This window comes from Manduca sexta, chromosome 20 (genome assembly GCF_014839805.1).
Source record: "Manduca sexta isolate Smith_Timp_Sample1 chromosome 20, JHU_Msex_v1.0, whole genome shotgun sequence".
NCBI classification, from domain to species: domain Eukaryota; kingdom Metazoa; phylum Arthropoda; class Insecta; order Lepidoptera; family Sphingidae; genus Manduca; species Manduca sexta.
In genome coordinates, this window is record NC_051134.1 from 12,354,977 (window position 1) to 12,382,640 (window position 27,664).

At 35.1% G+C, this 27,664-nt stretch overlaps 1 protein-coding gene across 7 annotated transcripts; it reads right to left on the bottom strand.

Moving 5' to 3' along the window:
- Positions 1-355: 355 nt before the first annotated feature.
- Positions 356-27,631, bottom strand: LOC115449580 (SH3 domain-containing kinase-binding protein 1). Of its 7 annotated transcripts, none has more exons than XM_030177440.2 (15): positions 27,424-27,631; positions 23,195-23,378; positions 18,523-18,628; positions 16,900-17,032; positions 14,112-14,294; positions 8,544-8,673; positions 7,642-7,768; positions 6,962-7,065; positions 6,465-6,686; positions 6,045-6,130; positions 5,610-5,799; positions 5,202-5,313; positions 4,706-4,805; positions 4,096-4,472; positions 356-3,542 (listed from the first exon to the last, which is right to left on the bottom strand). In XM_030177440.2, exons 1-15 carry the CDS (start codon positions 27,446-27,448, stop codon positions 3,390-3,392), a joined length of 2,232 nt encoding a protein of 743 aa, XP_030033300.1. In that variant the 5' UTR covers positions 27,449-27,631; the 3' UTR covers positions 356-3,389. The 7 variants fall into 7 exon arrangements, with proteins under 7 accessions (XP_030033300.1, XP_030033299.1, XP_037296477.1 ...); XM_030177439.2 differs by having other exon boundaries at positions 7,642-7,771; XM_037440580.1 differs by lacking the exons at positions 23,195-23,378; positions 27,424-27,631 and adding an exon at positions 21,661-21,938 and having other exon boundaries at positions 7,642-7,771.
- Positions 27,632-27,664: the final 33 nt, after the last annotated feature.

Here is a 27,664-nt window from a genome sequence, read left to right on the forward strand (position 1 = left end):
TTCTGACCATAAGCCATTAAGCTTAAAAGAATAAAATCTAAGTACAATATATTTCAGATGTTAAATAAAATTACTTTCATTATATATAAACGTAAAGAAATCAAAGCATTTTTTCATGATATTTGTTATATTATGTTCTGCCGATATTTACCGCTAGCTACCTGCCACGAAGTACGCCAATACCTGTCGCTAAATAAGTCAATACCTGCTGACAATAGACGCCACTAGGCGATATTTGTAGTGTACAAATATCCTCTTAATTTTTTTTTAATATATAAACATTTCCCAGTATTTCTATGCAGTTGCCACCATGACGCAAAAGGTAAACATGCTTTGGGTAAAAGAAAAAACTACATAAACATTATCAGTAAATGTATTTTATTATTTATATTCTGAATTGTCGAAACCTCAGGAATGATTGAAATAGGTAGATTACATAAAAAATAAATTAAGTACTAGAAATTACGTCGAAAACTGTACTATAATAGGGATAATTTGTTTCAGGTCGTACTGAGGTTGAGCCGTGTCAGAATTCATTCGTATTATACGATAATAATAAAAAAATATGTAAAAATTTTTTCCTTTCGCCTTACTATACCGTTTTGAGATTTTTTAAGTAAAGAAAGCTGCTATTATTCCTCTTAGCTTTACACGTTATGTAGAACCTGCGTTGAAGACTACCATAGCCGAACCACTGAGAATCAATACTGTGCTATGGTTTACCAGCTATGGAGTCTTGCCCCGAATATCACACTCCACAACCAAAATAAATGTTTCAAGGTTAGGGTGATGAACTGTAACATGTTGGCGTGGAGCGGACGGCGGGTGTAAAATACGCAAATATATTGCGGTTTACGCTCTTCGCAGTCCATCCAATTCATATAAGCTTTTCTAGTCAATTTCGAACCGCTGTTCACGAGACATTAATCTAAATTGTAAATATAAAATTTTCTGCAGTCCAACAATATTTATTTGATACTATTCTATCGAACAAATTTAGAATACTTCATTTTCATAGAAATCATTTTAGTATATCTTGTACCATTAAGAAGACAATATTTTTGCATTCACTCTGTATAAAATCCATAAATTAATTTACCCGTTGCGGTTCCGAAAAGTGGCGAATCGTGAGGTGTGCGGACATTACATATGAACAGTAAGTAATTGACAATAGGTTAAACAACAGATATTTATGAACGCGTTCATATATTATAATGTAATATTTGTCCCAACACCTCACAATTCCGTCACTGATACTAGAACAACGAGCTACATTAAAAAGGGTACAGACACTCGTCCCGAGGCACGACTCTTCCTCTACAGTGCTGCCTTCAACAAATCATCCCTCATACAGCATTCGATATGGTTTATCTTATAAACCGTTTCAGTGTGTACTTTTCACCAAGCTTATTATGTACATTTTTAAAACATTAATCTATTCTCGTGTTATTTATAGTTATTTACATGATGCAATAAATTAAATGCGTATGTTGGCTTGGTTTGCGAATAACTATATGAAATGAAACATAAAGCGTATATTTTTAAAGGTCCTTATATAAAACGCGATGTCGCTAGCTTGCCAAAAACGCGGAAGAGCTTTCCATCTCGATCATTTCCAATGAAATAAAATGAAAAGAGTATAACTCAAGAGCAAGCACCCATTTAAAAACGTAAGAAGTAACATTTGGAATTTAGCTGAGAGACCATTTTGTAAACGTAATTTCCCGTACCACACTTTAACTGGAAACGTCTACTTTAGGCTATAGTTGCTCAGTTAGATGTCCAATATGAAATCATACGTAATCAGAATAAATAATAGCAAAAGAGCACAATACTTGCGATACACCGATATATGTCGATATTTAGCACAGACATTATAATTATAATTTTTACAACTTATTGTAACAGCGTATTCTATGTCAGGTACAAACCCTGTAAAAAAACAACAAAATATTTGAATATGTTTTTCTTCTCAAATAATAAACGCGAAATGTTCTCGACGTCGCAACGAATAGGAAATATTCAGCTAAATATAAAGTTTATATTTGTGCGGTTAGGATTACAAATTACATTAAAGTTTTATAGACTTCTAAAAATATTATATTATTTTATACTGATCATCGTCCGTCTTAATAAAATCTGCTTAATTACCGGAAACAAGTATAAAAACAATTGTGTGACCATATTTGTGCTAGGAGCTATCCAATATCAATATAGCAGTTCAAATTAGGCAAAACCGCATCGTACTCTAAAACTACAACCTCTATTATTTTATACAATTGCATCAACATGACTGCCTTTGCAAGCTGCTTTTCAGTTGCCAACACATACAGGATAACCTATGCAGTTAGTCGTTATAAATTCATTAATTAACATTATTGTTAGTCGTAATTGTTTGCAGTAAATAGAGTTAACAGTTGAGAAGAAAATATAAAAAACACATATCGGATGTAAACTATGAAATATACAAAAATATGTCGGCTGTGAGATAAAAATATATTGTTACACTATTTAATCTGAATTGTTTACTTTAACGTTTATAGTAAAACCGCAAATCCCCGTCCAAGCGTCCGATAAACTTAATACAAAAGGAAAATACCTATGTACATACACAAGACGTGACTCGAGTTACATGGAATGTGTGAATCACAATTTTTACGACGCCGTCTATTTAGGATAACACTACTTAATTTTTGTATTACATTACATAGGTACATAAACGACAAAACCCTCGCGGGCGCAATCGCGAACGTGTCAAAAATCAAAATGGCACAATTTTTGTAAACAACGCATAGTAAGTACGCTCACTTGCACCGAACTGTGTATGTTATATTTTATCATTACCTACATAACTTCAGTTACACATAACACTTGACGTTACTTTCATTCCTAACTTATACAATTACGCAACACCTAAAGTTAATTTACACAATGCTTTCGTGACCAAATAATAACAAAGCATTACACGAATTATTCAACTAAGATGCCAAGAGTTTCGTAGTAGCCAACGTTATTACTAATTATTGATACATTACACTTCACAATCGATAAGTACTCTCCTCTTCACAAATACTCCATCACTGATACCATAATATATTAACAATAAAAACAATAGCATAGAAATCATACGCTAATACGTAAAAACACGTCGTAAAGGCTTATAAAAATCGCATTACAAAAAATAAAATTACATCTGAACGATAAAGCTTTAGATAAGCCGTCGTATGAGCCTTGACTTCGGAGGCCTTTGTACAACAAACAACACGACGCGACACAACACAAACACAACACAAAAGGTCCAACAGTCCTCAGAAGTGCACGTAACTGGAATACTCTCGGGAGTGTGTGCGGCCACGGGATTTTGAGTCCAGTGTCGCAGACACTAAAGGCTACACTTGCATCACACATTGAGATAGTTTGTCTAGCTGCACTTTCAATTCCTGTCGCTTTTCAGCCTCGACCTTCAGCTTCGAGTTGAGCTCATCTATCGCAGTCTTAAACATTGTGTTTTGTAGTTCTAGAAGTTTCTCTAGATTTGATATCTGAAAACAAACAATTAAATATTTTTTTTACAGTGATTAAATTCAATCGAGTTGTATTTATAACTGAAGTGTGACAAAGATAAACATGCTGAAATTCAAAATAAAGTCACACATTTATATTATAACCATATTGTTTACAAATGTTGGAAGAATTACCTAAATAGATCTCGCAAATCTTTGTTTAACAATCATTACTAAAACATGACATCATGAACAATCATAGTAGCAAACCAGACTATGGGTACATTAAACCTTTAGGTATTTATGAGATCATATTGATTCTCTTGACATCCATAAATTAATAGGAGCTTGCATAAGACACACCTTGTATGAATAAAACAACATTATTAAAACGAGTTCTTGCATGTACTAACTCAGAAGTTTATACACATAATTTGCACATTGGTCAATCAGTGAATTGAAATTAAGTTAATGATTCTGACTAAGAAATTCGAGAATAATTTGGACAAAATTTTTTTTTTGTCACCACGCATAAATGTAGCCGTTTCATTAAAATTATACTGACTCAAAATTTTCCTATTTAACTACATACCCTGCTATTGAGCTGCGCGATGAGTGCGTCGGTGCCTTCGCTCGTGTTCCTTTCCACTTTCGCGGAGTGCAGTCGCCTCTCCAGCGTGTTCGACATAGTTTTTTCGCCGCTGAGTATACTCGTAGGCCGCTCGGGTAGTTTCTCGTCTAGTTTTTCAACTCTTTCGAGAGTGGTGGACTTTTCGAATATGCTTGATGTTTTAGTGGTGGAGGTGACTTCTTGTTGTTTGTCGGTCCTGTGGACGCTGTCTAGGTCGGGCAGGACGCGCGCCGGCGCGGCGGGCGGCGGGTGTGCGGGCGGCGCGGGGGGCGGGCTCGCGGGGGGCGGCGGCGCCGGCGGCTTCTTGATCTCTTCCAGCATAGACAGGAGAGTACGACCTGTAATATCACAAAAATATTTCTCTTATTCACAAAATCCACAATATTGTTCAGTAGATTTAAACTGATATTTTCACTATCACTCACTCACTATAAATCTTCACTTATGGAAAAAAATGGTAACAGGCCCATAACGGTGACAATGGTTAAAAAGGTTTTATTTTAGAATGTTATACATACTTATTATATTATTTATTTGATTTAATAAAGATTACAGAATGCGTGCGTAGTACCTGCGGCAGTGGGCGAGTGTACGGGCTTACTGAAGTTTGGTTCCGCGTCGCGCGATGACGTCGTCTCCTTCTTCGAGTCCAGCGAGTGACGCACCTTCGTCTATTTAAATCGTAAATAAAAACATATATGACCACAGTAAAGTAATCATTAAAATATCCAAATATGTTTCTCAAGGACAATATTATGTTTATGTATTTTCAATTCATGGTATGTTCGAAATGATATATTTACACTTTGTGAGTTCAAAGGATATAAAATGTTCTCAATACAGGATAATATCATTATTATGACAAAATTGATGACCTTCGATAATTTTTATCCAGGTCATAATTAGTTACACTAGGACCGCTGTGATATTCGCTTTGAAATTAGCAACGAACTGAGATAAAGTCAGTGTTTCTGGAGATTGGCGGGTATGGATAAGATGTAGATCGCGGGTATCGGGTGTCGAACTCCGGTCGACCAACTCGGCGAATTACTGTCATAAAATATTACCTCCTCGAAATTTTCTAAAACTGTCATTCGGCTCGTGATAGATGATGTGCTTTTAGACATTTCCATTGAATGTGTTGAAGTTTTTCTTTCTTCCAGCCCGCAATCTAAAATTCTGAATAACATAAAAAGATATTATGATAATGATCTAACTTTTTATATAGATAAAATTAAAAAAGATAAAAGTGTAATTTAAATTAATACAGTAATACAGAAACACTGTGATGTTGTTGCCTTTCTCTATGTCCGACTTTAAAGAAAAGAATGAGTTTGTTAATTACTGGACAATTTTTCTGTCGACTTTAAAAGAAATTGAAAATTTTCGCTTCAGTTTTACTGTGTATAATGCGCAAGTTGTGCTTTGACCAATTTTAAACCAAATACTATCAATTATGTAGTAGTGAGCCGCACCTGTCCGTACTGCCGCTGCTGGCCTTGTCAGTGGAGCCCGACACGGAGCGGGACTTGCCGTCCGCTCCGAAGCTGGTCTTCTTGGCCTGGTTGAGCTTCAGCTCCTCCATCCACGGCGCCTTGTGCTTCTCCCACTCGCGCGTGCGCGGCTTTATCTCTTCGGCTTTGTCGCTCGGCGGCTTTTCTACAACTGCAAAATGTATAATTTATAAAATTACTATCTTATCATTAAAATATTATCGTGGGTTGATAGTTGACTCCGAAATCAAAGGTAACCGATTTTATATTACTCCAACACGAAGGTGCTGTGCAAATATTTGATTTGAATCTTAGTGTTGAAAGTTGCAGGTTCATATTAGTTTCTAGTACCTATTGCTACGTTAAGACAATCACATTATTCTGTTGGTTTTAAATTGAAATGGTCTTGTACCATACCTTCGTGCCCATTGCTAAGTCCAATTTGCTGGGGTGTGTCGTCCCGCAACGTCTGGCTGGGAGGACGGCGCCGCGGCGCCTTCACTCTGTCAAACAATACGACCGATAATATTACAATTAATAATTGACTTCAGCCGTCGATAGAATATTTGTATCCGCCATGATAGTGACCACTGTATTCAAAGTGTAAAACTCTCCAAAGTGGGCTACATAAATGTATCGCAACCCGGGATCAGCCTATGTATATCAGGGTTCGAACTGACCGACATAAATGTGCCGACTGACGAGGCATAATCATCCCTCGTCAGTCGGTAATCTATCGAGACGCCATTCCAAATAACATTTTTTAATCGGAGTCCATAGCAAATTTACCAAGTCGTATAGAATGATAATTTATGAATAGTTTATAAGATTTATTACCTGCCAGCTCTCGGATCGTTCAGTATAGAATTGCGTTCAATGTGGTCAAAGGTGGCAGAACTGGAGTTGGTGATGGTGGTGGTAGTGGTGCTGGTGGTGGTAGCGGCGGTGGTGGCGGCGTTGGTGGTAGGCTTACTGGAGGCGGCGCCGTCGGGCCGGTCCCACTCGCCGCCGCTGCTGCTGCCGCTAGACACTGTCGTCGACGAGGACTTCTCTTTCTCTCTAAACATATCAATTATTTTAGATTAGTTATAATATACGCGCACCGTGAGCTAATACATGCCGCCAGGTCAGGTCGCTGCACAATAAAAAAATATACATTTAGGACGGTACTGCACGACACACACGACATCATAGTTAAAAGAACGTAAATCGATTTTGAATCGTGATAAAAAAAAATAAGGAATGGGGTGTTCTGTTTGTTTCAAACATAGAGCAAATGTCTGTCATTAATCAAGTGGGGTCGACTCTCATACTTACGGTAATAATGTACGTACTTATCAGTTGATGATAACATTTTGTTTTTCAATCCGCTAAGCAGCCCTCCTACACTCGATATGGGCGTGGGACTCTTCTTTAATGGCACCGGGGGTTTCTTCACCTAGAAATATTAAGAAAATTGATTATGCATACAAGGAAACAATAGCTTATATTATCTCAATGGTTAAGCAAAGTACCATTACTAATTATATTGTCAATGTTTATGCCTGGTATGAAGTTAGTCACGAATGGCATCGCAGCTATTGTTTTAAAGACTCAAGGGGGATAGATCACGCCAATTGTGAAGACTCTTATTAATATTTGTACTTTATAAATAAAGAATTAATTTTATCTAAAACTTGTATGAATTTTTGTGAAAAGAAACTAGATCTTACAATAGATTGTAGAATGGATAGTTTTTTCTATTAGCAAAACTATAACACCTCCGCACTTGGATGCGGTACTACGTCTGTATTATAGCCGGCAATTGAAACACACTACCACCTAAGTCTAGGGCTTAACGTCATCCGCATCGTCGCCACTTCGTCGGGACTTTCTTTTTTGCTCCCCCGAATTGGCACCCGCACATAGGACATGCAGGGCAGCATAAACTAAAGACTGTTCTATAGGTATATTAAAGGGAAGTCGACACTGACTGTATGATAAGTGTGGTGTGTAGTGTAGACGTGCGTATTACCTGTCCGTCCAAGGTGCCGTCGACGACGGTCTCATTGTGTATGAGCTTCTCCGACTCGGTCTTTGTGGAGAGCGTGACGGTGCTCTGCGTGCTGGACTCCTTACTCAGCGTGTTCTCTTTGTGCGTGCTACTGTATACAAACATCTTAAATTAGATACACTAAAATCCACAATTTAAAACTCTATGTCCATACGTATACGATTGATATTAGTATATAGAGAATTATGTTCTATGTCTAATACCATACGGTGGATATCAGTATTATGAAAATGGACGATTAGCGGTTGTAAGCCACCGCGGTAGATTTATGAACCGTATGAATAATACAATAAGTTCGTGTTTTAATTGTTATCGTATTAGTAAGTTAGCTTATGACGCTCAGCATACGAGTACCTACTAAGGTGATAAGTAAGTAAAACACTATTCTTATTATATTTTCGCAACGTGACGAGGTTTGATCATGCCTTTGTTTTCCTATTGCCTCAAAAAAGGAAAAGTCTTGTTTTGTCCGTTGGACATTTCAATGAGTTTTTTTTTACAATTGACGTCTCTGATTATGATTGTCTTGTCTGACTAATAATAGTGACCATTTAAATTCAGAAGTTTGAATTTTTCTTATTGCCCATTTTTCTTGTAGGGAATTTCTGTTCAGATGCATTTCCAGCACTTCGCATTGGGAGAGGGGGTTATGCGGGACTTATCGGCCTTCCGTTCAAATATTAAACATAAAAATTTATACAAAACTACATTGCTAATCGGCTTAATTAAACTATCGGTCAATACATAGATTAGTGTATAGTATTAAACATTAAATTCCTTATCACCAAAATATTTCAGCAACATTTGAACAATGACCTGGGACTACTAATCTTCGCGAGATAAGAGTTTTAGTATCAACTTACCTAATTTTAGACGTGGTTAGTTCTTTGACTGAGGCCGTTTTCTCGAAGTGTTTATTCAGTGCAGGATAGATAGAGTTGCTCGTTTTGGGCGGCGGTCGGTCCGGCTTCTTCTCTTCCACCTCTGCTGTTACTGCAATAAGCAATAATCAACTTGAAGGTCCTCCAAAAACTGTCGGTATGATACCTTGAACAGTCCACTTAATTAAATCAATGATAACACAACACTTTCAACGCGGATATGTAAATTAAATTAACTATTCATACTTGACACTGAAAAAACAATTTTTATAAATTAACTTAAATAATTAAATAAATTCCGTAGACCACTCACTTTCTAAGACCATTTTGTAAAATCAAAACATGAAGGAAACTAGCGCGACACTGCACCGCGTTACAGCGGGCCGACGGTGAGGCAACTAGTTATTAAAAGACACGCTCAGCCGCCGAGCGCGCTCACAACTTACGAAGTTACGCAAAATCACAACTCGCGAGCCGCTCGCAACCTTCATGACAAATGTCAATAGTATAACATCGATCTAGTGTCAGACCATGGGCGGCACGCGGCAGATGCCCCGCTAACTTACAAGTTACTCGGAAAAATCACGTTTGCGATGACATAATGCGAAGGGAAAAAATAAACAACGACTCGTGCGCGTGATCGATGTGTATGTGATGTGTTATCGTTTGTTGCGGCTCGGATCGCGTGGATAGCGCGGACGCAAGAACTTCAAAGGATTAACCATTTTAGGACACCTAGTGTGTACGGGTATGCGTATTTACGTGGTTTGACACTTTCCTTTTGAGCACATAAATAAATAATCAAATTGGTCATCTGATGAATATATCTACAGTGCTGTATAAGTAGTCTCATTGACCTAAAGAAACACAAAAGCAAAGCCACCACTTACGTAATGTGACAGTCGTTGACCGGCTCATTCTCGCTGTCGTAGTGTTAACAAAAGTGTCTGAAGAATAACTCTACCTACCATTTACGAAATCTTATTTTCCCCGATTATACCCAACCGAATTAAAAAATAAAACGTGTTGCATTATTTAAATTGCGACTTTATGCTTTTTAATTACTTAATCACAATATAATTTAATTTAGTGAGCCGTTTATTATTCAAATAAATGGGCAAGAACGAAACAGTTTCGCGGTCGGAGAACTCTATCTAACAGACAGTAAGTCATGAATATGAAAGGGTCTGTTTCGGAATTTCAAGTAAATTTTATTTGACGTTATCCTATGTGTGCATAGCATAGCAGAGCTATTGTAGATAGTACTTATTATATAACCATTTAATTGGGAGCATGGATTAGAGTGTAACCATGGACGCCGGGTAGGGAGTGCAAGTAGGTGCAAATGCACCCCCCTGCCTTAAATCATAATAAAAATAAGTCCGCAACAATGAGAACTATCGAGCACAGAGGTTTTATTGTGATAAAGCATTTTCAAAAACCCGCGCGATTTCAGTTAGAAATAGAAAACTTTTATTATGTAGTACACTGCTTAGGTATGAAGTATACAGATGTATCTCCCTAAAACTAATCTTGGCGGCACCCTTGAGTATCAGTTTTATATTTGGTCAGTTTATGCAATATATATTTATGTGACAAGTAGCATTTACGCAGAAGTTCCCAGCATTACCGGCTCCCTTCACGTAACGTTTAAATATCTATAGTGGGCAGGTTGTTTACCAACACACTTAGTTTCCATAATATGTTTGTGCGATATCGCTTTAAACCCACGCTAAATACTCTGGTAGTTCCTTGTATTGTTTTAACAAACAAGTCGCTAAAAGTGCCATATTGACAACTTTGTTATACTCAAGGTCTCGCACGCCCAATTACGTACTTGGACAGGGTGTTTAAAAAAACTTTAAATAATATATTTATGAACTACATAGCCTGAAAACAATAAACAAAATAATAAATAAATTTTATTTTTAAATTTAATTTCATCTGTTGATGATGGTGTTTAGACTATGACTACGCGCGTCAAGATAATATTTTTAGTACGTTACACAATTTAGTTATTAAAGTGTAATAAAAATTATAATTGTAATTGCATTATTATATTTACAAAGATTATCGAATTATGTGTAGGTTACTGTGTCCCGAGTCCTTAGGTTATCATTTATCACTATTGACTATATCTCTATGTAATGCGATCTATAGTAATCTGATACTTTAAATTAGGTCTCTACAATCGACATCGCTCCTAAATTTGATATCTATTCATTAATAATTTGTTACGAACCAATTCATTTTGATTACACGAAGTAATATTCGTTAACGAAATACAATTGACACAAATTTTTCACATTTATTAGTATGCAAAAAGTAGCTTTCAGACGCGACAGTTTCTAATAAAAAAATTGGCACTTACAGAGTTATTTATTCGTAAATTATGCATTATAATGTCACTAAATCGATTTCTAAACAACTATATGTGTCGTAAAAGTTATAGAACTTTAATATAATTTATTTATAACAACTGTAAACCATTTTTTATAACTTAAATTTGAACGTAATATCCCAGGCAAATTAGGTGTTCTATTATGGAAGGCTTATATTCAAGAGTTTTTATAGTGTAATAACCGGCACTACTGAGTCGAAAGTAAATAATTATGTACCACCGCTTTTAAATACTCGAAAAGCTAAAGAAATAATGTGTGTACTGCTGTAGACAAAACTATATTTAACGATTTTTTTATTTATAAGCAAAGTTTTCAAGGGCTTAGACAGAGTCCTAGAGCATCACCAATAGTATAGAAATCGAAATGTTTAAAGTTTAAGAGTATTTTAATGAGCAAAATTAAATCTTAAAATGAGCAAAAAATTTAACCAGACTACAGGCGCCAACTATGTAGCTACAGCACTGCTAGGTTTAAAATAAATCAACCGTACAAAATCCCAACCATTGCATCTCTAAAAAAAAGGATAACAAAATTGATTGATTAAAATTTACCTTTATATTTGACATCCATGTCACGTGACGCACAAAATCCTCACTTATGGACGATATTTATTAAATTTGCCGCGTACAAAATCGCGACGGGTCGTTAGTAATACAATACGCATCGATACTCGGCGGCCGATCGCAACTTGATTAATGACAGCGCCACCAATATGCCAATAACCAATTAAAATTTATACATTAACCGGCCATCGTTATAGAAAGTAGTGTTGTTTTCTTTCATTGATGTGATTTGACTGTGAGTCATAAGTCGTTTTAAAATGAACAGGTTTTGACTAATTGATGCAATAGCAATAAACGTTGGATGTAAGTGAAGAGTTCTAAGGATGGAATTTGTGTTTTAAAATTGGTATTTTGTGGCAGTATTGGGATGCCGCAGGACTATTCATGAAGCAAACAATCGGCCGTACAACTAAAAAACCTTTAGTGAGTAGGTGAAGGAAAACATCGTGAAGAAACCTGCACACCTGAGAAATTCTCTATAGGAATTTTGAGTGTATGTGAAGTCTACCAATCCGTACTAGACCAGCGTGCTGGACTAAGGAATCCCTCTCAGTAGTAGAGACGGCCCGTGTCCAGCAGTGGGACAGTATATAATACAGGGCTGATATTATTATATCTATCTAGTCTATTAAGTGATAATCTAAAAATACATTTTAAAATTTACCTCCATTAGCGTTAACCATTTTAACCATTTTTAAATTACGTTCATTGAGTAATGAACGTAATTTAAAAAAAAATCATAATAATATCAATGCATGTATAGCATTCATTAATTTATATTTAAAGAGAACCGCGTATTAGTACAGTAAGAGTTCTGAAGTGCTTATCGACTTTATTATTATAATTTGTATCAGTCATTATTGCCAACCATAGAAGGGATATACCAATATCAAAATAACGTCACTATTGTCCAGTTACTCATATAAATTCGTCAGCGAAGATGTAAAAAAAGTCACAATTACTATGTTTGGGGATTTGGCAACAATAAAACTGAGTTACCCTTTTCTATGCAGCAATTAGTTTTTTTACTCCTGACAATGTGTACATTATATAAATACGTGGACAAATATTATGAAAACAACTCAAAAGATAAAAAGCCTAAATTATCGCGCTCTAAAAATTTTCAGCTTACGTAAAATGTTCGCGAAGAGCTTTGAGATTATTGCAACTGCGAAATATAATTTTTATAAATCACCAAAACATAAAGATAATGTCTGGCCGCAACCCGCAATCGTTTCATATAACGTTAGTCTCAATGCCATATTTTATCACAGGAAATCCTGGTTTCCAGCTAAAATAGATGGAGGGGTAGGGATGTTTATACCTACCTTTAAAATCAAGTTTCAACAGCGTCTTATCAACTAAAACCCTGATAGATGCCTACATTAGCGTATAGCATAAAACCCTATATATCTCGAGAAACTATGATGAATATGCCTTTAAAATCAAGTTTCAACAGCGTCTTATCAACTAAAACCCTGATAGATGCCTACATTAGCGTATAGCATAAAACCCTACATATCTCGAGAAACTATGATGAATATGCCTTTAAAATCAAGTTTCAACAGCGTCTTATCAACTAAAACCCTGATAGATGCCTACATTAGCGTATAGCATAAAACCCTACATATCTCGAGAAACTATGATGAATATGCCTTTAAAATCAAGTTTCAACAGCGTCTTATCAACTAAAACCCTGATAGATGCCTACATTAGCGTATAGCATAAAACCCTATATATCTCGAGAAACTATGATGAATATGCCTTTAAAATCAAGTTTCAACAGCGTCTTATCAACTAAAACCCTGATAGATGCCTACATTAGCGTATAGCATAAAACCCTACATATCTCGAGAAACTATGATGAATATGCCTTTAAAATCAAGTTTCAACAGCGTCTTATCAACTAAAAACTTGGTAGATGCTTTCGTTAGCGTATAGCACAAAACCCTACAGATCCCGAGAAACTATGGAAGTCAGGTGAATTTTTCATTAACATAAATAGTACTAATACCGGCTTCGGAAAGGAAGGAGCTTGATTTTTAGTCGTCCTGGGTGCCAGAACCTAGTCTCGATGCTAAAGACCCTAACGGGAACAAGCTTGAAGAGAATGATACACTGTATAAGTAAAGTTGGATTATTGTGACATAAAAATAGGGCGCCGAAAGAACACCGGGACAGAGCTCAAATAAGCCCAGCAGTGTTCGAGACTAGTATAGATTTGACCGTCTAGAAACAGCGCGATATGTAGTTAGTATTGCCGAAAATAAAAATTCTGTCACTTTCAATGTAACTACTAACTATTAAGTGTAACTAATTTGTACTACACCGTTTACATACAACAGATATTATAAATGTGTGTATTAGCATTACATCTTATACTTTGGCAGAAAGAAAAAATACAAGCCGCGTACTTTATATATTATCTGATGCTTCATTTAGGCTATTGGCGAATAATAAGCCGAATAATTCGTGCACGGAAATGACTATGCATTATGAGTAAGTTAGTAACGAATACTTTCCAATACGTCGTTTACACACTCGTGTGTAGTCGACAAGCATGTTACACTTAGAGCTAAGAGTACCTGTGGGCAACAGCTGCACGAAGTTGTCCGGGAAGAGTCCGACGCGTCCGTGCAGCTCGCCGCGCCACCAGCCGCGGTCGGGAGCGTCCTTCGACACGATCGTCACCACGTCGCCCTCCGCCAGCGTCAGCTCGTCCTCGTTCACCGCCGTGTACGGGAACAGCACGCGGCACAGCTCCTTTACTGTTAACAAAAATCATTTTTTTTTTGTCTATCCTAATTTACAAAGGTAAAGAGTTTGAACGCGCTAATTTAAAAAATTACTAAACCGATTTTTATTTTATTTTTTTTCACTTATAAGAAGCTACATTACTCTTGATTGCTTTAGGCTACGTTTTATTTTCCCGTTTAGCTGGCGGGAGAACCTTAAAGAACTCGTCAAAATAAAGAGGCAAATTTTCATAAAAAGGTAAGTAAAGGTATAACCACATTGTCACTGTTCTCTGACCATATTGATATATGATATGAAATAATTTATTTGAATCTGTAAAGTGATATACATTATTTAGATTTCGTCAATATTAACTCTACCACCAATTGGAAAGCAGTTCTCACCAGAGATAAACGGGCAAGAAACTCTGGCGTTGCTATTTTCAAAATCAGTTTAATTTACAAACTCCGGTACATGATACAGAGGAAGAAAAAAAAATACAATTGTTTTTTTTATTGTTTAGAGCAGTTCATTTATATGCTCGCAATTTTAAATAATACATTAATTTAAAATTTCCATACGAGTGCATAACCCTCTCAGTAGGTGCAGCATTTTGGGAAGCTAAGATTAAATAAACAAAAACAGTTCATACCTTACAGTGGAATACAACGTGACTGCACGAATATCAAACTAAAATGACTGTAATGGCATTAGCACACTTTATAATAATATCATTAGGTTACGCAGATTATATTTTTTGCCGGACACGTGATAAAACGAACCCGAAATAGTCTGCAATATAGATTGTACAATATACGCGATTCTTTCCTGCATAAAACATCATAATCATAAACACAATATGTTATGAACATTTTTTGGCTCAAAATATCTCTAAATATCTACAGAGATATTTAGAGATATTTTGAGCCAAAAAATGTTCATAACATATTGTGTTTATGGCTACAGAGCCATGATCATTTCTTGGCTCAAAATATCTCTGAATATCTCTATGGGTACGGACCCATAGTCACATAATATACTAGCACAATTGGGATATGTTAGAAGTTGGAAATGATAATTGCATCAGTCCTCAAAATGGAGCACTAGCAGAAGAGATGATTCAATTTCTACAACAATAACTGCGTTTCATCGATCGACCTATGATTTATGCCAGACTAAAAGTCGTCAAATAAAAAAAAACCGCATCGATTTCTAAAAAAATCTCCATTAAATTGAGTATTTAAAATATTATACTATAGAAAATCTTACGCACTTCTCTTTATACTGTGAACACATAGTGTACAATTTATTGATTCAAAGTGTAAACATTGGTAACAACAACGGAAGCTGAAGCGTCATAATGATGATTAACAGGAGTCCCCTTCAAGCGGTACAATTGATTCAATTAATGTGTCTGGAACGGCCAACGTTCTCAATGGACGGGGATTAAATCAGTACAATTTGAACATTACGGTTCGTACGCAATTCGACACACGGCCAGCACTATTAAGTATTTAAACAAATTGTAACAGCCGCTCTCTAGTGGGACTGTGTGACTACGCTTATTCGTACGATTACGTCACAACAAATGAACTCAATAGTATGCGCGTGTCCAGAATTTAGGTCTTAGAAGTGTCGAGCTGTGATGATTGAATTTTAATTCCATTAGATTTGAATTAAGAATGTTCTTAGAGTTCGGTTGCATACTAGCAGTAGGATTTTGTAGTGAAGTAATATTTAGACATGGCCGTTTAATGTCACAAAAGAAAACGGACTCGTACTTTTTTCTCAATGGATAACGACATGTCAGCCCTTAATTTCTTATACATGATAAACTTCTCTACGTTGACCCGGCAAGAAAAATAAAAAAAAAGCAAACACGTAACAAACCTCGAAATAATTTAGAATTCAATCACTCACCTAATAATATTAAATCACTTCAAGATAAGCTTATAAACAGACTATTAGTACAAGTGCACGAATTGAACTAGAAATCTTACTTCAGGTACATGTCGGCCGTTCGAAATTTAAAAATGTCAAGGTCACTGTCACTAGCGGCACGGCCTCCGCTGCCTGCGCAAGTAAAAGGTGCGATGGACTAAATCCCTCGCAACGACTAAACTGCGACGACAAATGTCACAATCGTCATGAACTTTCAGGTAAATGTTCAAGTTTTGTTTTGATAACAAAAAAGGTAAATGCAGGGCATACATAAACTAGGATAAGTTGCGGAACCAATTAATGACATGTATTGAAGTGGGACGTGTGATTCATATTTACGTGAATGATTTTTCTAACAACGGGAATACCCCTTAAGATAGGGCCTTGACTAGCATGACTACGGACTGCGCACCTCACCATTAATAGTTTATTATATTCTCTACACAACTAACGCTACACAAATGTTTTGTTCCAGTCATTCTGTCACTGACAAAACCTGCATCTTCATTTACCTTCCTATTCTATTTTAGGAGTTTTGTATGCTTAAGTCTATGTCGCTAGATACGTCCGCATTAAATGATACCTACTCATTTCCCCTAAAACACATAAAATATTCATTTAACAAGACCCTAGCCCCCTCTGACGCAGGAGCCGACAACACAGTGTAGAAAATTTTGTACAAGAACTTTAACTCACCAGGTTTAGGAGGTAGCGCAGGCGCCGGTTCGAAGGGAGGCGCTGGCTGCGGCGGGTCCAACATCACAACAAAGTTTGAGGGGAACACTCCGACACGGCCCTGCCGCCTGCCTTGCCACCAGCCCTCTTCTACCTACAATGTTCGTTGCACTTTACACCATGCCGGAATAATATATATTTTTATTTCCAGAATAAATACATTTAATGTAGAGCAAATGTTATTTAGGCTGCTAGATAAACCTGTTGATAACCTATTAAGGACTGACGATTTTAAAATAGTCCCCTCTTTTATTTTCTATCTATGCCGCACCAGACAAAATCTTCGCCATAAAAAAAAATACGTTTTTTATACTGTCATATTAGTAATTAGTGATTATAATCGATGGACCTTTTTTAGCCTATGAGGGAATATATGCTTACAGTTAAACTTAAGTATTTATGTTTCCTTGCCAGTTGTAAACTGGATAATCATTTCATTGGATTGAAGATCCAAGCGTCGAATGCGCTCAGCTTGTCACAATTATTGCATAGTTAGTGACGCGATGTCAACAATAATACTTCTTCCTGGGGTTAATTTGATGACGCAATAAAGTTGCAGTAAAATTGTGAAACCCGGACTAAAGTAGGTTGCCACGAAATCCCAGGGGAAATCGTGAGGGCCAGCGAACAGTGGGTATCAAACGCAAATGTTAACGATTGGTTTGATCAAGACTCGAGACATCCCTTATTCCACTCAATTTACTATCGCCGATACACGAGAATTAACTAAAGTATAATTATTTCTACTAATAACACTATGCTGTTAATCGGTCAATCGTATTCTGGGTTTCATAATTTTGAAAGTCATAAATGATAACAAAAACTATTTCGTGCATCGATTTCCATATTTAAAACATATCAACACCGTACTGGCAATCACAATATTTACATTCAAATGTAATCGTTTAATAGTTTCTGAATGAATGCAGGGTGCTCAATGAGTTTCATTATCAACTGTATAGTATTTCATGGTTACTCAATGGTGATACATCAAAACTTTTACGTAACAATGTCGTTTCAGTTCATCGCAATTTCCTCGAGATAATTATAGTTCTAGGTCATGTTGATAGCAACTTGACAAATCGAGCATGTTTAACAAATTACACTAGTTAATCAAAGCAATTAACACGATACTCCAACACCAAACATTTATATCTACTGCACATGCTTATAAATAAGTTCATTGGGTTAATGTTATAAAATTGTAACTGTACCAGTAATCATTTATTACCGCCCGATGCAAGTAATTTAATAATAAACAACAATGAAAGAGTGTGCGCAAATTTTCGAACACGGATCAAATAAATGCTCATGTTTGAACAGTGATGTCATGCAAGTTATATGTGAATGGTAAAAAAATCAGAAACTCAAACGTAAACTGCATCATTTGAATTGCATAACCCAGAGATATAGGAATATAATTAAGAATGATGATAGTGGAACAACGGGTCATCTTAAATTAAATTGACTTTCAAACTTCCACCGTGTTTGGAAACGTTAAAAAAACCTAAGCAAACAGAAGGAAATATTTAAATGTTATCATCTGTCCTTAACCTACGTCTACAACATACAGCTTGCACATACCTCTCCGAGGACCTCCAACACGTCACCAACGCACAGAGGCAGCTCGTCCGGGTTAGCTGGCTGGTAGCTGTACACGGCGCGACATCGGTCCTGCACGCCCACAGACCTGGCACACAACGCGACCGTTAGCTCACGGCCAATGACACCAACAACAATAAAAAAAAAACATAAACATCAAAATCAATATATTCACAAGATGTTCAACTCGTCTCACGTCGCGCGTATTATGATCGAACCGATCGCGGATGAGGTCGCGCCGTATGAAAATGTACAATCCGCCACGAAACTTTCAAATCATCTCTACACGTTAGATTAATAGACGCATTTATTTTTCCTCGTCTTATACAAAAGCAAATCTGTTGTAATTAATTTAAATTTTAGGGATTGAAAGGATAATTTTACTAAGGGAAAAAATCATATTGCAATTTGATTTTTACAGCGTTTAAGTATTACTTACGTAAACACTAAAGTCGGAAGGTTGGTATAATGGTTAGTTATATTCGATGACAGGGAGGACGGGAGGCCTGTACAGTGATTAAGTCAGCAATATTTATTTAAAAAATGTTATTAATTTTTTGATAAATAAATAAAAATAAAAAAAAAATTCAACAGATTTTGTAAACAATATATCGACAGTCCCTACGTATAGTATCGAATCTGCAAAACTGCATTTTGCGGATTCAATACTTTGTAAAGGGACTGTCGATATTTAAAGGGTTCTTATTAAAATGACCTGCATTTATTTAAGACAATAAGGATCGAAGTGCTTATTTCCATGGTAATTAACGCTAAACAAGCCATGTTTATGTTACGGTCCCTACGTAAAGTATTGCATCTGCAAAATGCAATTTTGCAGATTCGATATTTTACGTAAGGACCGTCGATATACCTTTTTTTTTTTTTGGTTTCGCGGAGAAAGTCCCTTATTATGCTTACGGAAGCTTGAGAGGCGGGGGGTAATTACTATGCTTAGTTTTGCTGAAAACGGGGATGAGGGCGTTAAAAATAATTAAATTAAACGGTCCCCAACTTTTGTTGACGACTGTAAATGTGTAACCCGAGTGTGACAAACACGTAATTTTTGAATGGGGAACGATCATTGGATGAACTTTAATGGTAATGGTTGCGTTCTTAGTAATATATTTTACTGTTGCAAAACTAAAATGACTTTTGCTTTCGCTTTTTTTTAATAACCTCTTTGTGATTTTCGAGTTATTTAAACCCCTGCCCAAAGAGTGTTTCGTTAAGTCGAAAAACGACGAGTTATTCACAAGATATACCAAATCTCAACCTTTAATATGAACCTTTATGGCATAACAGAAATTGGAAAACGATAAAAACATCCTTTTCCAGTTCTAAGTTTCAGCTCCGAATTAAAGATTTAATTCGTTAATAAAAATATATACATGACAAACACGAAGGTACGTCCAGAAGTGTCAAAAACATTGATAGAAAATAAAATCGCACGTAATATGAATCATATAAACACAGTCTTGTCGGCACGAAGACAATACTGCAATATTGCCCTTCAACAAAAGGCCAGAAAAAAATATATACACCGACGGATTCAGAGCAGAAGCTGTTACGATTGGCTGACCCATTTATATATTCTAGTCCAATATGGATTCCGTATCACATAGACTTAGATAACTATTTCAAGAATGTAAAAATGAGCTAATTTACAGTATATTTACATAGTAAGGTAATGAAAAATGTATAATGGAGTTATTTTAGGTAGTATAATACTTGTGTCTATTTAAGGCTGCCCTGTATTCATCCAGACTCGATATAATGAAACTACTATCGGCAACTCAGGGTAAACCTGTGTGACTGATCTTTTTGCGGGGGATACGATGTGATTTCGCAATAATATAATTAGGGGTTACGCTATATAAGACAAGATAGTTGAATACTGGCAGCAGTATCATATTCCATATGTTGTTTGAGATAACGTGCCCGGGCATGAATCATTTAGTTTTGCTATTATTATACTAAAAAAAAAAAGTTTCGTGCACCTGTTTATGAGTATCTCACGAACTAATATCAGCATTTTTCAATAAATCGATAAAAATCTACCTTCGTACTAAAATAATCCAAATCCAATAATATTCACCTGTCCAATGGAATAAGTCTATTCGGTTTCTTTTTGTACTTCATAATAACATATACTTTAATCCGAACGACATCGATTAAACTCGGTCAACCCGCTATTATTCTCAAACATTCACTCAAACAGTAAAAACATATTGTAACACAATGGAGCAAAGAAACACATACCGGTTGAATTTAATAGTATTACCAATATTGGAAGACTTGTAAAAACTTGCAAGACACGTAAAAATATAGCACCAAGGGCCGCACAATAAACACAGACTGGCGCGGGCCACGCGTCTTATCGTCGTATCTGTGCTGATTAGATAAAGTGCACAATCATTATTATTCTACTAATCGAAAAATATTTAAACAAAACTGTATCAAACAATTTAACGTTAAACCAGTCGCCAGCTGGACGACTTTCGCTGACCATTGCCCCCGGGCCCGGCCGCAAAACCGGATACCAATAAAAAACTATAATTATGCACAACATACATACTCCAATTTCATTTCGCCACATATAAAACCATAAATCCCAACAAGTTAATATTTGCCGGCCGGCTTGGCACAGTCGTAGCGAGCCACTCACTCTACAAAAGGTACTGTTGTCGATTCCATGCACGAGATTCTATACTGCTAAGTTTGTCGCAATCTACACGAATGTTATTTAATAAACTTGTATCACAAGCTCACAGCACACAAAGCGACGTCCTTTCAGTGAATTTCACCTACGAGTTGCGTACTTATCGCAGTGAGACATTTCGCTTTAACACCTCTTTAACGCATTTATCAATGTTGTACATCCAATGTAATCACGGAATGACACATTTCACTGGCTTTTTTCGTGCGATGATATACTTAGGAAATACGTTGTGTGTATTCCAGAGTATTGTTGTCGATACTTAGAATTGATTATAACAAACAAATTCGTTGTTTTAAGTATATGGTGCGACTCGTTAGCTGTAATTCACTACCGATGAAGCCCATCATTAATTTTCAAGTAATAATTTAGTTTCAGTATTTTCAAGTCACTTATTAAGTTACCTGTGAAAGCATTCCAAACAGCACTGTTTGCTGTTTGTCTTGTTCTATCGCCTTTCCGAGGCACAGGGAGCGTCTAAATTCCTAGCAACACTACTCGAAGTATTGACGATCTCCATCCGGGCTGCGAGATCAACACTCCAATAAAATATTCACACAACTAACACGAGCTTACTAATGAAACTATGACTGAGAATTGAGATTCTCTCGAGTGGGGCACAAAACTGTTTTTGAATTTTCATATAGTGCTAAACAGTTGAAAGAAAAACATGGCCGAACGTAACGAGGTGTCGCAAAAGAATTATGATAAGTATTGCACGGATTCAAAATACGAATATTATAATGATAAGAACATAATTTAGTTTCATTAAAAACTGATAACGGCAGAAATACAACAATCTAAATTTCTATCAGTGTTTTGTTACATTTTGGAGACTTTTATTAAATTTACGACAATCGCCATTGTATGTGTTGTGATTCCGGTTTATAAGAATACTTCATCGGTTTTTTTCAAGGTTCCGATTGTGAAGCAATTTAACCCATATGTGAACTTTAGTTCAACAAAACGTCATCGTAATGGGAATAGAAACCGAAACTTAATAATCTTAATTTGCAAGCCAATCTAATTTGGGCTGTAAAACTGGAATGGAAAAGTATTTTATTTACTACCAACAATGAAATTTTGACTTATAATTATTACGTGTCCGTTATACGATATGACAAAACTTGACCCTAATGAAATCTAATTATTTTCATATTACTGTACTTATTAACATATTTTCTTATAGCCATGATCATTACGTCCGTAAAGCAAAAATATTGATTTTTAATAGAGTAAAACTATGAAATAATTATAAAGTACCACAACTATTTGTGTTTGTTGCTAATTTAAAATATGTCACAGACATACTTTGATGTATATTAATTTGTATGAAAATATAAAAACAAAAATAGAAATTTTGCATTATAGGTAATATTTAGGTATAAAATTTATACGCAGCATAAAACTTTCATTCTAGCATAAAATTAATTCCTAACTTTACTGCATATTTATTTAATAGTTTTCTCCCACAATGTTAGCATATCATAAAAAATATCTAAGAATAAATTATTACAGAATTCTCATATGAATAGATATTTTTGTAAAGTTTTGTAGGCGTATATGTAAGCGAGTAGGCAGAGGCAATTTTCAGATTTTAATAGGCTACCGCTATAAACCTTCCGTACAACACCTTAGAAAAGTTTAGAAGAGGCTGAAATCGGACCTACTTTCCCGGTCATTATGAGCTGTGCCGCGTCCTTTTGCCTTTAGTTCTACAATTTTACTGTGGCCAAACCATAATAGATATAAGTAGATATTAAAGCAATAAACGGATTTTTACATTAGTTATTTATTTAAATAGATCTTTCGATAATTTTTTTACTTATATATACTAGATATCATAAAAAAAACTAAAAAAGCCTAAAAAAAATATGGAAATTCTGTCGTAGGATTTTTTTACGCGCCCAACTGCATAATAATTTTTCTTACACTAACCTCGAATTACCGTGTTCGTTGGGCAACGACACAAAGTTGTCGGGGAACATGCCGCGTCTGCCGCGCAGCTCGCCGCGCCACCAGCCGCCCGGCAACCTGTCCACGTCCCATATGACGTCACCGGGCCTGATCGTCAGTTCGTCAGGCTCGGACGCATCGTATGCGTAGTTAACAACACAGGACACTGAAACAAATTCATTAACAGATTATTGTGTCATCATCCGCGGTTTTATTCCTCAGTATAATTATAAATTTGATAATGCACGACTAGATGTAACCTGGGCTAGCTAATTTTGAATAGAACTGTAATAAAAGGAAAGATACAATTGTTACTAAATTTATGAATAGATTCACACCCACACACACACTCAGGTCTTTTATCCCGGAGCTGGTGCTTGTGCTGGTGGTACTTTCCACTGTGTATTCCATCCCAAGATATAGGGCGGCGAGCATGTTACCATATGGGGGCCAAAATTCACGACGCCGGGTTCATACTGAAGTAGAAAAACTCAATATCACTTTTCCCGACTCGGGCATCGAACCCGAGAACTTAGCACTGCAGTTATACCGTAATAGAACTACGCCACCGAGGCAGTCAGAATAGTTTGAATCTATATTATAAAAGTTAAGATTTCATTAAATTATGAAAATTTGGACCTGATTGGTGGTTCTCTTGTTAATATTTAAAAAAAAGAAAGGTAATTTACTTAAAATGAAGTCTACTAAGGTAGTTTGGGGCAGGGCAATATCTAGGGGGCCAACTAGTTATGAAATAAAAACAAAAAGGTAAGGATCATAATACAAGCATGTATAAACATAGAACATTATTTTAGATAGAATTTATATAATTAAAATATATATTATACTATTTTTAAAGACTTTGTATTTTATTCTAGGTATTTATAACATGACCTTACAAAAAGAAATTTGTTTTTTTACAATTAAGTACTTGGCCAGAACCTGTTTACAGGCATTCTATTTTTACTCTGTGCTTACTATAAACCATACATTATTGTACCAAAAGAATGCCGAATAATCTAGACACTTTGTTTTGAATATATACCTATAATAAAGTTTCTGAAGATACTTGGAGATTTCCTAGCCAGTTGTTGGTTGAAATTTGAAGCCCCTTAGTATTGCACAAAAAATACATGGTTTCATTACTGGAAAGGCATTCATGCAGGCTGTGCCACTTAGCTAAAAAATAATATGGATAATAGTAATCAAATCAATAAAAAAATATAGCTTATATTATTAGGGTAACAAGTATTTTTTTAAAAGATATATAAATTTCGAAGAAGTTTACCTCCTATAGATAAATTTTAAAACATTTTCATAATTTACTGTAGGTATACATTAAATCAATTTTCTCAGTGGCTGTGAAGTGGAATAAAGTAAACAATATTAAATTTAGGTTTCATTTTAGTTTCTATTATTATAATAAAAAAAAATATAAAATAATAAAATCCTATTTTGTTTTGTTGAAGAATTTTTATGTTCTTATAAGACAACACTATATTTTTTATGTTTTTTTATCAGTTTGTATTTTTATTGTGTAGAGTAAATTAAATCTATACTATTATATAAAGCTGAAGAGTTTGTTCGTTTGTTTGAACGCGCTAATCTCAGGAACTACCGGGTCAAACTGAAAAAATCTTTTTGTGTTGGATAGCCCTTTGTTCGTGGAGTGCTATAGGCTATATATCATCACGCTAAGACCAATAGGAGCGAAGCAGTAATGAAACATTTTGCAAAGACGGAAAATTTATTCATTTTGAAAGCTTCCGTTGCGTGCGCTGCGTAAACGGTTAAAGTTATGCAACAATAATATATGACGGGATTGTTTCTCTTAAATAGTTCTACAAAAATATATTATAAAACGAAATTGCATGTGTCTGGCTGAATGTGTTAAACTCAAAAACTACCCAAATATATTAAGGTGAAATTTTGTATGGAGACAGTTTGAGACCCTGGCAAGAACATAGGCTCTCGGGAAAATATATAGCGTGACTTTTATAACGGAAAACTTTAGCTCGAAAAACTTCATAACGCGGGCGGAGCCGCGGGCATAAGCTAGTTAAATGTATAATGAAATAGTAGTAGTTCTATAATTTAACATTTGCAATGATCACTTTCATAGCACATGTCCTTTTGAGCACACCTGCACTAAAGAAGTCCATAGTGAGTACAAATAATATTTTGTTCAACACACTGAAGCACACAATCTTCAGAGCCATGAAGAAATTTGATTTTAATTATACATAGCTGTAGAACTGTAGACAATCCCTACTCAAGGAGAACAATACTTAAAACATGATAAATAATATGACACACATTTGCAAATAGATTCTTATCAATCATGAAAATAATGATATTGTATTAAATTACTTCTATATAGCTACAACAAATAAGGAATATAAACAATAAATTTAACCTAAACCCAAGAATACTAAGAATACTAGTAGTACTGTCAGGTATTCTGTGCGTGATCGGAATCAGTAATAAGCTATGCATTTATGTGACATGCTTTAAATATGCAGGCCTTGTGGTTGACTCATTTGGAGACAAGTTTCACCTCCTGGCAGAGAATAGGTGTACAAATAACTGTCACACAAACATCATATTGATATTCTTGATGTTTGTAAACAAAATTTGTTAGTGTTAGACTTTAAAAATATTATTTTTAATTAAAAAAAATAATAGCTCCATCATTCAAAGTGAAGTCAATCAGTTAAAAACAACAAATAATTGTTCATTAAATTTCATGGAACACAATCAAAAATTAAGAATACAGTGTGTCATAATAAGTTATATTTATTTACCCAAATTTAACACACTTTGAACATGATTCAAATGGAAATTGGTACACAATACAGAGAAAGTTAGTTTCTTTATAGCCACTATTCTTGGCATAAAAGTACTTGCATATTTAAAGAATTTATTCTAACACAAAATAATATTTTTCTGTTTTTCAAAACAAACATACTTCAATTCAAATTCAAGTACATTTTTTATTCGTCTTAGTTGTCTCCTATTGATACATTTGTATATCTATTTATAAAACATTTTATTCAGCTACTGATCATACTTTCACCAGTTTTTATTGTATACCAGACAATTGAAAATATATTTATCTTTGACACTAAATTGTGTATTGCATAAAATTAAATAGTAGAAAAGCCCAACTAGACATACAAAATTTATTGGCTATTTCTAACAATTTGGGCCAGGAGAAAGGAGGAACTGCATCATAGGTGTATTATGGTCATCTCCAATACTGTCCTACATTTGACAATATACCTTTAATTTGAAAAGAAAATCAATAAACCCAACTTTAAAAATGTACTACATAAAAATTTTGTTTCAGATATAAAACAATATTCAGTATACAAACTAAGTTCATATTAGGTAAAACTATTGTTTAAATTTGTATTTTACCAATGAAATAAAATATTTATTTAGAATTTTCATATACCATTTGCTTGTTACTTAATCACTTCTTTTAACTATATACTTTTTTTTTTCAATTTATACAAAACTGAAGTGGTCTATGAAATGTGCTAATTATTTTGTTTACAATATTTGCAAAGCCTACTGAAAAATTTAAAGAGCAATCTAGATATTCTACAATGTCACTCAGATAAGATACTATTATTTATCAACACTAACACAGAATAAAGAAGTAAAACTTACCTCAAATGCAACAAAACATATTTGAAAAAATGTTTTCATTTTTAAAACTTGCATACAGCTCAAATAAAAATGATATTTCTGCCTGTCCATAAACTTGGTCATAAAACGCAGTCCAACCCTAAACGTTATTATAATGCATGGTATACCTAATATAAAGGCGCGTCGCGTTTTATTTATTAGAATCAAGCATGCTCATGACATCACAATGCTACGATAATGACTCATGCACACAGGTACGAGAATAACCTAAGGCAGGAACAATACTTGTATTTACCAAAATGTTAATCGCCATTATTTTTACAAGAAACCTTTGTATGATATTATTACAACGATAAGAATGTCGCTTGAGGAAAGATAAGCTTCGATCCGGAAGATGTCCGTATCTAATTAATGTTATTATTTAAATAAGGATCATTGTATATGAATTAAATAAACCATGCATTTATAATTCTAGCGAATTCATGTCGCGAGAATTGCCAGGTACAGTTATTCATACACAAACAAGACTAGGCCTTCTCAGGCGACGATGTACTTACCCTTCTGATTTGCATTTGTCTCCATTTCCAACAACAAATATACATTACACCATCACGAAATATTGACTAAGGCAACTTTAATAACACACATTTCACACTAAATCACAGAAAACATAATATATATCTCACAAATCTAAGAAAAAGTAAGCGTGTGGAAAATTGTTTTTTGATATATGTCAAATAAGTTTTTCTTGCGGACTGTGTCATTCAAAGGCAAAGAAATGTTCAGCCATGATTGTAT